Source organism: Falco biarmicus, chromosome 3 (genome assembly GCF_023638135.1).
Source record: "Falco biarmicus isolate bFalBia1 chromosome 3, bFalBia1.pri, whole genome shotgun sequence".
In the NCBI taxonomy this organism is placed as follows: Eukaryota; Metazoa; Chordata; class Aves; order Falconiformes; family Falconidae; genus Falco; species Falco biarmicus.
Genome location: NC_079290.1, coordinates 12,230,644 through 12,243,495, shown reverse-complemented (window position 1 = coordinate 12,243,495; position 12,852 = coordinate 12,230,644). Strand labels below are relative to the sequence as shown.

The window sequence follows — 12,852 nt, the reverse complement described above, 5'->3', positions numbered from 1 at the left end:
GCTGAAGTACTTGATCAGCAAGAATGAATTTATATTTGATTTCCATGAGTTGCCTTTTTCATTCTAAATTACTAAGCTGCTGACGACATGAAATGCTGACACTGGAAAACGTATAAGCTCGGTAACTCAGGGCTGTGCTCCAAGCCTGTTAGTTTACTATGACTTCTTTGTAGTAATGAAGTTTATGACTCTAGGATTATGATGTTATTGTAACTTTTTGAGATAAACCCCTATAGTAAAGATTTAACAGCCTAGGCTGTTTGGTCCAAAAAGTCTGATTTCAGCCGTGATTTAGTTAAAATGTACATGGCCTTAAGACTCTTTCTGTCTTGTATTCACAGATTTCTCACATGACTTGTCTGTGATTTGTGCTGTAAAAAACTAGTGATTTTTTTTTTCCTCCCTAATTTTTTCTTGTAGATGTTTGACTGGATCACACACAACAAAGGTCTGTTTCTGAACAGCTACACAGAGATTGGAACCAGTCACCCCCACGCAATGGAGCTTCAGACACAGCACAATCACTTTGCCATGAACTGTATGGTAAGAACAGCACTGACACAGCACTACATGTTGACTATTTTCCTCTATGTTAAGGTAGAATACATAAATCATAGACATAAATCATCCCTTCTGTTTCAAGTAGTGCAAATTTGTATTTGAGCAGACGAATTATAAAACACAATGAAGGAAAATAAAGGGTAGCAGAGTACAGAGTTATTGTGGTCAAGCAACAAAATTGTTTTGACAGATGGCAGTATTCAACACAACCTTAGCACTTCTCAAATAAGTGTCCAAACTTCTAGAACCTGGGATGTGTGTTTGAGTGCTGCTTTGAGTATTGTAGGAATTTCCAGAGAATCATGTAATATGGAATTCAGCACTCCATACAGAAAGAAATAGATCTCAGGATCTTCTGAATAGATTGCAACTTAGACAAAAAGTTCTGAGAAGCAGTGATCAACAGCTGAGCCTGGTGTAATAACTTTCCATATTTTTAGGAAGACACGCTTCTTATTTCTGACACAGTAGGATGGAGGTAAACTTTTTTTTTGTCAGATGTCATGTTAGGATGAGCTATCATTAGGCTGCAATTAAAAATTTGGATTTCAACCAGAAGTGAGTAAAAGCTGCTTATTTTCAGTTTCATAAATTCCTGCCTGAACATGGGGGCTAAATTCTCGAGCAAGTTTTAGGTCCTTTTCACTAGGATGATGGGAGGTGTTTAAATGACTTTGGGAGTCTGGGCCTACATCCAATCCCTGGCTGTCAGCTCAGCAAAGGAAGAACACTACCAGTCTTGTTAGAAATTAACAACCTTGGCAATCCAAGGATGGGAACTGAATGGAAGTATAGTCTAAACAGTCAACTCTTGCTATACGGTGTTTTTGTAGGAGAGGACTACTAATTGTGGAAAGGGAGAGTGGCAAAGTAAATTTACCTAGGTTATGCATCTTGCTGAAATAACAGAAAGACTAGTAAGGCAGCTCTTGTGTATGATATAGCTAGAGTTAAGCCAATAGATGACACGAACAGACAAGCTACATTTTCTTCTTTTGCAACTCAACTACGTTTGCAAAAACAAAAAAATTATGCAAAAATAATAATAAAAAAAATAAAGATCAATATGAACTTTTTGGAAAGAGTAAAGCAAATGCTGGTGGACATTGTCATTAAGTTACGTAACATCATATACGGATGTTACTTTGGCCGTTAGGTTTGGAAGGTATAGGTTCACTCCATGGGCATGGGGATTTGCTTGTTTACGGAGTATTTTGTTGTTGCTCATTGCTCAGCGTATGAAGTGGAGCAGAAGGAAGTTCACAGAAGGACAGTAGGTGTCATTGACATGACTTTTGGAACTTAGTAATTTTGGATAGGCTTCCAGGCAGTTCTTGGGCTCGTATTCTAGAGGCTGAATTCTTCTTCTGTCAGCCTGTCCTGGTATTAGTCACTGTTGCCCTCTTTTCTTCAAATTGGATGACTTTTTTTTTTTTTATTTTTTTATTTGCTTCCATACTGTTCAGATACTCTGAGCAGTAGGAAGCACTTGAGCAGTGTAGCATAATCCCTACTGCTCTGTTTTTTAATCTCTGTTTTGCCTGTAGTAGTCAAATGCATTAATTGTAGAGGACTTTTTCTCAGCCTATAAAATGTTTTCTTGAAGCACGCAAGGAACAGCTTAAATTTGGGGCAAATTACACAGTCCAAATATTCAAAAAGGGAAAAGAAAGCTTTAGTTGTTTGAGGTGTTTCTGTAGCATAGCTCCCCCCTGCCCCACCCCCAGTGGTTCTTTGGCACAGAATAGAAAAACACAAATTCAAAATGATCAGTCCCTGGTTTTGATTTAAGCAACATGCAGGTTTTCTGGGGTTTGTTTGGTTAAATGGCAAAAGCCTTACATGCAGATTATAGAGGAAAAGATTAAACTGAATGTGACATAAACGAATGATGAGAACTGATCAAATTTTGGCACACCTTAATTTTCATTAGCTTTTAGCCGGAAAAATACTGAGTAATCTTAACTTTTGTCAGCATGTTCAGCTTCTCCCTGAGCACTTTTCTCATATACTCTGTGCTTAACAAGGTACTCCTTGTTCACTGTTCTTGTCAGTGTAACTGTTCAGTAATCAGAGTTGATTTAAGATCTCTTATGTGAGTGCTTTAACACTAGAGATGGAATTTAACTTTTAACCCATCTACAACCATGCATGTTTATTTAATTGGATGGGACAGAGGAAGGAAGAGTGGCAGCAACGTATACGATTTATTATATGCAGGAGATTTTGAAGGCTTTTCATTGTGGCCCTAATGGGACCCTAATATACCTTACTTTCCAGGTAGTTTCCTTAGGCTCACTTTAGGTGGGGAAGGGCTGTTCAAAGGACAGATGCTGCCCAGGCAGCTAAATGCAACCTCTCGCACTTGCTCACAGCATAACCCTGATATTTGATGTTGCAGCTGCTTTTCCCAATGCCTTGCTGCAGGGCACGTGTTCCCTTCACAGCAGGTGCTACCCTCTGTCAATAGCTGGCTTTCCCATCTCCCTTTCCTTCCCAAGTAGCAGCTTGGCTTTCCAAGAGGTGCACCAGGGCAACTTTTGCAGCTGCTTATGCCAAACTCGGGTGAGAAGGAGTGACGGCCTTTGGGTGAGATGCCAAAATTTTAATCTGGTCTTCCAGTCAGAAATGAGCCACCTGGATGTAAACCATTGTGAAAGCTACTTAGTTCCTCTCATGAGCAGGAGTTGGTTACATCAAAGACAAAAAAGCTTCGCTGAATGATTCTTTTTTCCTTGTAATGGATTTCTGCCATTTTTACAATCTGATTTTCAGTATTCCAGCAAAAGTAGTTGGAAATTTAAACCAAATGTTTTAAAACAAAAAGGTGAAGAATACATGGGGGGAGAACATTTAACTGTATTTGTAGCAGTCTCATTAGCAAGTGATATGTCTAGGAATCTTGTGTATTGAGTATGGAATAGGCTCATGTGGTTACTTCAAGGTAGCAGAAATAAGTTCATGAAAATCTTAAGCTTAATACGCAAGCTTGTTCACATTGCAATGAAACTGTCCCAGAGAAAAGCTGGGTAGGTGCAGTCATGCACATCGGAGATGGGCATAGGTTTGGTTACCATTGCTTAACGCACAGGTTGATGTGGCTAAGAGGTCTGAAAGATAGTTCACATGTGCAGCTGTAGGTAGGTGACCTGCTGTTACTGAATCGAAGAGGCTGTGCACTGATAAATGTCAGGGCTGTGTCTTCACAGGGCAAGTAGATCCCGTGTTCCCTGACTAGGGGGGGAAAAAACTCACACTGATTCTCCCCTCTAAAGATGAGGGTAGTTTTTCAGTACAATTTAAAAGGCCTGCCTTCAGCAACAGTAAATTGCTGTTGTCAAGTCCTGAGATTTGAGCTAAGTAATACTCAATTTCAGCTTGAAGTTCCTCTTTGGGTGACTAAACCAACGCTTCACTTCTCAAAACAAGTTTTTAGTGCCTTTTAAGGAAGAAGCTTGCAAATCAGGCATCATAGGAGGTGGAAGTACAAAAATTATCTGTCAAGTTTTTGAACTACAAAAACAAAGTACCCATGATTATATGATTAGTCTTGCATATAGGAGTGGAAGAGACTGATTCTGTGTCTATCCATTCATTTTTCCTACCATTTTCTATACGCCTGCTCGGACACAAGGGAAACAAAAGCAGTCATGAAATATGGATGAGGAAGAGAATGTTATTTACTTGAATATTTTCTTCTACTCTTCTTGCTAGACAAAATGGCCTTGTTTCCATTACAGCTTAACCATGCCATTCACTGCATGGTGAGAATCAAAATGATTGGAAAGTGATATAGGCAAAAAGATTTTTTTTTTTTTTTTTTTTTTTTGAGAAAGCTGGCAATGGCTGCTATTAAAGGGTATGTTGTGACTACTTCTTGTCTTGGGGCTGATAGGACCATCAATTGAAGATATGTTTATTAACCACAATCCAAAAAGTCTGGTGTCAATTTTAAGCATATTACTAAATTATATTAATGTTCTCAGGACAGGCTATTTGCATATACTAAAACCGCTTTATCGAGGTAATGATCAAATAATGTAATCCAAAAAGAGTGCCAGAGATGAGCACTGGTGAGAGTTTTGGGAGGTTAAAGTAGAAACATGAACATAACTTGAATATCACTTGGTTTACAGAGTTCCAAGTTACAAAGATGTCTTAATTGGCTTGGCTTGCTCAAATACAGCCACAGGGACTGATAATATGAAAACATTAAGGTCGGATAGGATAAAATCACTTTAGCTGACAGCTAGTGTGACTTTCTCTTCTTCCTTTGTACTACTGATAAGTTTCAGTCTTGAGATTCTTTTTATTTAAATACATACTTTTGTAACTGTACAGAGTTGTTGCTTGAGATAAAATGAAGCACCATGTGAATTCTAGACTGCCCTGGGTCCTGAAACTTCAGCAGATGAAGAGCAAGACCACAGGTTGTGAATGGTGAATTTGTCCTGAGACTGCTTTGATTTTCAGATTTTCACGGGTTTTCACAAAACACTTTTTTCAGAATGGTGATAGTAATAAGCTAGCTCTTCTGTCTTGGAGGTGACTTGTCTGTTTTGTGGGTTTTGGTGGGGTTTTTTGGTGTTTTTTTTTGTTTTGTTTTTGTTTTATTGTTGGTGTTTTAAACTAATAGATTGTTCAGGCATGGCGTTGAGTAAAAATAAATAAAAGTTAAATGTTAAAATCCATCAACTGTCCAACCAATCTAACATCCCTAATAGACAAGATAAAGACTCTAAATAGGCATTGAGCAGTAGAATAGGTAACATGGATTCAGCGAAGTTTTTTGGTAGTTCTGAATAACAATAGTTTAAACAAACCATGTATTTGTGATGTTCTTGAAGCTCAGGGAATGCACAGCTGCGCATCCTGGTCAGACTGGGAGGATGTTTTTTTGAGTGCACTTCTGTAAGGGAGTCTTTCTGGTGCCAGAGCAGTTAATGCTTAGACACATCTGGATGCCAGCAACCTGAGAAGAGACTGAGAAAGCAAAATGAGTTCAGGCTATTTCCAGCTTCTGAGGAACACTCCAAAGTCAACAAGATGAAATAGAATAGACTAGATGTACAACCCGTAAGAGGGAAGAAGCAAATAAACAGATTTTTAAAAAGCGATCAGCTGGTGAGTTGTTAATACAGCAACAAGTATGTTCATATCGATGGATCAGGAAACAAAGGAAGAGACAGTGGTGTTACTGTGAAGAGATAAATCTCATTTCACTCTTGATACTTTGTGGGCATGCTGAACTTAAGATTTTTAAAGAAATTGCTTTGATTCAGTTGGTCCCACTAGAGAACTAGGTGCAGTTTAGAGCTCCATACTTAATGTTGTAATGAGGAACATCCAGATGAAAATAATGTGGCTGTAAGGAGTAGCTGATGGCACTGGTATTTACTGTAGCAAAGTAAAGGTAAGTGAAAGGTAAGAGAGGAAAGGTGGTGATGTTGGTGTTGGACTATATGGTCTTGCTGTAAGATTACCAAGGTCCACCATCAAATACATGGAAAAGAGAGATGATAAATTAGGAGAAAGTTAAGAGTGAAATTGTATTTCACTGGTTCCAGGGTTGATAGCAATGGTTAAATAGTTATTTCAGAATATTTTTAGGATCCTTGTAGTTGACGAACAGGTTAAACACTTTCCTTAATTGTAGTCTGGATGTTGCTGAGTTTGTTTACTGTATTTTTTTCAAGGGAAGAGGTCAGGTGATACCTTTAGTTGTTCTGCAGCCCTTGTCTTTGAAGTTTGGATTGCCAGGCTGAGAGTTTTACTGTTGGTATAAGAGTGAGAATAGAAGAGATGTTAGAAAACATTTAAAACATAAAATACATAGGTGTTATTTCATACATTAATGCTACACTTTGTCTTGTGTGAAGTGGCAGATGATTTGGAAATTCTGTTGCCAAAATATTTCCATCACAGATGAATAGTTCAAACTCACTCTAGTCTGTATAGAGGTGCCAGTTATGACACTTATGGACCATGTCACTGAGGTGGTTACTTAACACTGAATGCTTAATTATCTGTCAGAAAACTACTGTTTGAAACATTAGACCTAAACAAACCTATTATAAATGGGTCTGCAAAAATCAGGAAATAAAATAGAAACTTCGGGGCATCTGCCAGCTTAATTTTGCATTGAGTATGATAGAAGTTCAGTTAAGCTGTCACCTGTTTTTCCCCCTGTGTACTTGCATTTCAAGCACACACCAAGGAATGACACAGTGCACTATGGCTCAACAGTGTTAGGCTGCTGAGCTGTTGCCTTGCTGAGCAATACTTTTTTATATGTATGCTCCCTTTAGGGAATAATTCTGCAATGAGGAGCTTTCCAGACGTTGTAAGGTCTCTTCTGAGCTTCTGGTTAAAGGGCGTTGTGAGAGAAAATAATTTTACTAAGTACATCTGTGTACTTACTGCACATACTGGAATGCAATAACTTGGATTGTTCCTTTTTTATTTTTTTTTACAAGTTATGTGTTACACAATGAAAGAAATGCAGTATCACTTTACCCTTTCACTTTTTAGACGCTTGATACACATTTAGAAGCTGCAGATGTTTCATGCAGATACACATGATGTAAATGAGATGGCTGAATAAGTCTTTTAACAGTTACTGTCTGATAGCTGTTGCTTCTTAAATAATATCAGGATGTAAATCCATGCAATGAGTAAGATGTCAGTCCCTGGGGAATGAGCACCAGCTTACTTAGAACAGCACTTCTCGAGCAGTGCACAAAATATGCATTTGTCATATAATAATGACAGTGGACCTGCCCACCCTCTTAGAAGATTGAATAAAATTTGTTAACCTTCAAGGATCAGTTAAAGACAGTCTAATTATAGTGAGTTGCTATTTGAGATTCTTTTCCTTCATAACTAAATCTGTCTCTGTTGGGTCATTGCATTCTAAAATAGTGAAACTTAAACCTTTCATAGCTATATCAGGTAGTGAAGGATATGATAATGGGGGGAGGGGAAGTTGAGATTATGGTAAGATTTCATATTTTTTTTTAGGAATGTGGCATACATAGCTTGGAAAGTGTTCAGTGGTCAGTATGTTCGTTCATATCGCTACAGAGGGTATTCTTCCACACTTGTGAAGCCAGATTGCCATGGGAAAATTAATGCTTTTTAACTGCAGATCAGTTTTGATTTGTTTACCTTCACATTTATGGTGCCCTGTCCTTCATATCTAAGTGGAACTGATGTTCCAGAATTCCTTTGTTGTGATATACAAACAGTTCAAATGGCAGCCTAATACAGCTTTTATTCTTTCCTTTTTTGACGCTTGGTTTGTTCTTTCTTTTTCCACACCACTGTAAGGAGCACATAATGGATTCATTTAGCAGTCTCACATTAATGCTAGATAAAATTTCACAGACCTAAGTGCTCTCTAGTCTTTTAAAATTTGTTGGAAATAGTAGTTCTGTTCTCTTCCCATTGTTCAGCTATGCTTAAGAGGAGTGCACAGATGTGTGGCATAACCTAAAAAATGAAAAAGTAATATTGTGCAGGAAGGAGAAGCATGACACTGCTGTGCTCAGTTTATTAAGTGGACCAGCTGATGTGTAGACTGTGTCAGGTATGCTCCTGCTTGCATATGTGCATATGCTTGGGACTAATAGAGGTCTGTGCCAATTACCACTCAGATGAGTCAGCATGGTGAAGCCTGGGGAAACTGCAACACTTGCTCCAGCCAGTCAGTGTCAGGCTCTGGGCAGTGACTTGATGCCGACGGGTAATGGTTCCACCTCAGATGGTCAGCTTCTACGTAGCGTTGGGTGTTCATCTGCCAGCATTCTCCCCTGACCTCTCTTACTGGTGGGGGTATAGTCGGATTTTGTCACAGGCTGCCCATCACATCTCTCAACAGTAATATAACCATACAGTTTTCCAGCAATGTCAGGTTTTGTTCTTCTGTCATTTGTTGGTCTGTGGCCTTTACTGAGGCTTGTTGGAGTCAGTTCTGTCCCCCCTCGCTTACTGGACTCCGTTCCTCAACCCTTGATCAGGAAGGGTTGTGATGCTGCTGCTGACAGGTAGCTACCTGCTCCATGGCATTTCCTGCGTGCTGGCATTCCAGACAGCACTGTGTGGACAACAAGGAAAAACATTTCACTGTAGAATGTTGAGATTTTAATGGTGTGTGTTTGTTTTCTTCCCCACTGTTCTATGTGGTAGTGTCTGGCAGGTTGGTCCCACATGTAAATTTTTAGAATATAGGCAACAGTGCAGCCAACAGAAGGAGCCAATGGACGCAGCAGTTTGCGCAGCAGTTCATGCAGGAAGGGCCAGCAACTCTGCTCAGAACAGCATCTATGCCCTCAGCCGTGGTGGTGATGCACCCCAGAGCACAGTCCCCAGCTACTGCTGGACTGACTCTCCCTGTAACATCAGAGGCCCCAACCCAGAGGGAGCCTCCATAAGGAGGATGCAGCTTTGCAGGGAATGTCTGCAGCCTCTTGCAAGGCTGGGGCAGTGGGAAATGGTTTCCTTGCCCACAGGAGGTGTGCAGTTATTAAGGATCTGTGTCATCAAGTAAAGGAGCTAAAGGAGGAGGTCAGCAAGCTGCACAGCATCAGAAATAATGAGAAAGAGGTTGACCAGATCTTTTCCAACACTGCGGCTTCAAGAGCACAAACTACAATGTACTGAAGGTAGGAGGGTCAGACAGACTCTGTGCCTGTCTGTTTGGGAAGTGGAAACTCCTGTGATGATGAAAATTGGAAGATAATGGCTTCTGGCACAAGGAGGAAGGTTTCTGCTCCACCTGAAGATTTGCAGCTACGGGATAGGTTTACTGACCTGATAGCTGGTGAGGAGCTGGAAGCTGTCAAATAAAGCGTCTGTGCCATTTGAGTCTGAGCCGCACAGGAGCACCAAAAAGAAGAGACGAGTGAGAGTAATGTGAGACACTCTTCTACAGGGAACAGAGACACCCATCTACCAACATGACTCATTCTTTATGGAAATTTGCTGCTTGCTGGGGGCTCAGATATGGGACATGGTGGAAAGACTGCTAAAGCTTGTCCAGCCCTCAGACCATTGCCCCCTACCGCTCTTCCATGTGAGCACCAGGGATACTGCCAGGAGTGACCTCAAAGGTGTCAACTGTGACTACGTGACTCTAGAGGCAATGGTTGAGGGCATGGGAGTCCAGGTGGTTTTCCTCCCAATCCTGCTAGTGAGAGGGTAGATGAATCCTGCAAGTCAAAAACTGTTTACACAGCTGATGTTGGCAACAGGGGTTTGGTTTCTACAGCCATGGGATCCTCTCTCTGAGCGTCAGAACATCAGAGGCTGTTCGACCAAGTGGGGCAAAAATATCTTTGCCAGCAGGCCAGATAAGCTAAGAAGAGCTTTAGGGTAAGGATGATGGGAGAGGGAGAAGAGGACCAACAATTAAGTGAGAAGTGGTGGACTAGGCTGGCAAGCAAAGGATCTGCTGTGATGTGAACAAAAGGGATGCTGTAGTCAACAAAACAGGGCTGAACTGGGGTTGTTCCAAGTGTACATGCAGAAGTCAGGATGTGCCTATAGGACAGTATTATGTGGAAAGCTTTCATTTCATTTCTAGGAAGTCACCATGACCAAGTTCTTCTCGAAGTACCTGTATGGAATGCTTGTCTTGTACAAGAAGAGGCTGACGGAGCTGGGATCGGTTACCCTGGGTAAAAGAATGCTTAGGAGGGATCTCATGTATATAAAAATATAAATATCTGATGGGAGAGAGTAAAGAAGACAGAACCAGACTTGTCTGCATGGTATCCAGTAACAGAACAAGAGGTAATGGGCACAAGCTGAAATGGAAGGAATTCCGTTTAAATATGAGAAACACTGGAAGAGGTTGCCCAGAGGGATTGTAGTCTCTCCATCCTTAGAAGTTCTCAAAACCCCACTAGACATGACCCTGAGCAACCTGTCTGAGTGAACCTGCTTTGTGCAGTGGGGTTGGACTAGATGATCTCCAACCTCAACAATCCTGTGATTCTAAGAACTTCATTCTAGATGTATGAAAGTCAGTCCAGTTGAAAGAAGCATCAACTCAGCATTATATGCATATAACTCCGGAAGAGCTACTCAGAAACCTTTTGGTGGTGGAGTTGTTCTTGTTTCTGGTTTTGCATGAACCATAAAATCTTGATTAAAAATTATGTGACTAAGAGCCATCAGTGAGTAATGCTAGAGAATCTTTTGGATCTTTGACCTACTTTGTCTAGTTTTCAGTGCTAGCTCTGAGGAATACAAAGGCAGGAAAATAAAATGTGAAACTGTTGAAATCCTTTAGAACTCAGAGTTCTGTATTTTGTTACTTAAAATTTAGAAATTTCAGAAGTTTATGTAGAAATTTGTAGAGTGATGTTGCATATGTGCATACCACGTAGAGATAAAGTGCTTACTAATTATAGTTTGATTTTTCTGTTGTGTGTGTCTGAACATCTCGTTGTCTTGATGTTTGTCTGTAAACATTCTTATTGAGGCGGTTGTAAAATACGGTTAGCTTTTCCTCTTCATTATAATAATGGGTCTTCATATAATATAACTTTAAGCTGACTGTTAACATTAGCTTGAGACTTCCTTGTCATTTTAAGTTGTCCTTCTCCCTTGTAATACAGATAGGCTGTTATATTACACACCTAGATTCCCAAGTTAGGGATTTACAAACCTGGCAAATAAAAGCAGTCTATCAAGCAGCACTGTAATAAAGAAGAATTTTATGGAAGTATACCTCTGTATTTAAGTGGTCTGTTAACTTCCACTAATTTTCCCCTCTTTCTTCTCCATAGAATGTGTATGTAAACATAAACCGCATCATGTCAGTAGCAAATCGCCTGGTCGAGTCTGGACATTATGCTTCACAGCAAATAAAACAGATTGCTAGTCAGCTGGAGCAAGAATGGAAGGCGTTTGCTGCAGCCTTGGATGAACGTAGCACGTTACTGGATATGTCCTCCATCTTCCATCAGAAAGCTGAACAGGTTAGTGAGCGGGGAGGGGGCCAAAGAAAGTTTCCGTGCTGGGATGGTGAGTTGGACTGTTTGCTTTTGATTTAGACGGAAGTAGAAGAGAGTGATTGAAAAGGTTAGCAAGAAAGCCAGAGCATTCATTTCTGCCAGTTTCAGCTGATACTCATAAACTTGTTCTTCTCAGGACAACCCACTGACCTTATATTCCCCACAGAATGCCCTGCCCATATCAATGCAAGATAGATTAGCCAAATTAACTATGTGAATCAAAGTGAAATGGACATAAATGCTTAACTATATAAAGCTTTTAAGGTGAAAGAAAGGAAAAAAATCAATATAGTCAGTATAAATACAATGCCTTTCCTATGTCACTTGTTCTGTTGTCCCCACCACTCCACCACAATCAGTCCTGAGTATCAAGATTTAACTCATAGTAATTGCTTGTAGAAAACTAAGTTGAACTGGCCTGAAAGTTGAGAAGTTAATTAACTGTCTTCTGAATCTGAAATTGTGATGGGAGATGTTTATTTAGTATCCCATAAGAGATTCCTCCTATATTAAACAAAAATTTTAGCTTTAGGCCTATAGCAATTATTTTAATTAAGTCATTAACTGCGTGTAACTGCCAGAGAAGAGGTATATGTAGGGGAAATAGGAATAAATATCCCCAAGTTAATAGTCTTGATGATGAAAGCATGTTTCCCCCTCAGGGGAATTCAGTTCTGAAGGAGTTGCTCTGTGTGTGCTGTTGAGTCACCCATTGATATTATAGACAGTCTGCTCTGTACATCTCTGGTGAATTTGGAGAGCAGAGGTTCTTTGATGGTTACAGCTGACTGAAGCTCTGGTGTGCTGTATGGCTGCTGTAGATACTTTTATCTCCATTTGCCTTGCTAAATTTGATCCAAGAAAAGGTCTCGTGTCTGATATAACTTTAATTTGGAATAAATGAAGGAACCACTTGGGAGCTGATAACTGCAGAAATAGAGGGAGACAGCAGACTTTATTGTAAGAAGTTTTTTCTCCTGATTTCTACTACACAGATAGTCAGCTTCATTAATGTCCAGAAATTAGAAATGTGAACATATTAAGATGCAAATACACATGGCTTTTCATTATGTTAGTGGTGACATTGGTTTACTTGTCCTTAGACAAAGGTAAAGTACATAAACTAATGCCACTATAATAAGTATTTTTTAGCAGGTTTTACGGTAAAGCCACATAAAAAGTAGGTGAAGGCATTGTTTTCTGGTATAAAAGTTGCCAGTCAGCTTGAAGCACATGATAGACGTAGTGTGGTACCTTATCAGTATTGATG

General features: G+C 39.9%; 1 protein-coding gene across 5 annotated transcripts in view; it reads left to right on the top strand.

Annotated features, from left to right (window-relative positions):
- The window catches only part of TRIO (trio Rho guanine nucleotide exchange factor), a 255,638-nt gene that overhangs the window by 88,474 nt on the left and 154,312 nt on the right, over positions 1-12,852 (top strand). For all 5 annotated transcript variants that reach the window (XR_008820638.1, XM_056330815.1, XM_056330813.1 and 2 more), the window contains exons 6-7: positions 421-543; positions 11,355-11,546. Coding sequence is in view for 4 of the 5 variants with exons in the window: in XM_056330815.1 (XP_056186790.1) it covers positions 421-543; positions 11,355-11,546 (315 nt within the window). In the remaining variant the exon portion in view is untranslated. The remainder of the gene's footprint in view (positions 1-420; positions 544-11,354; positions 11,547-12,852) is intronic.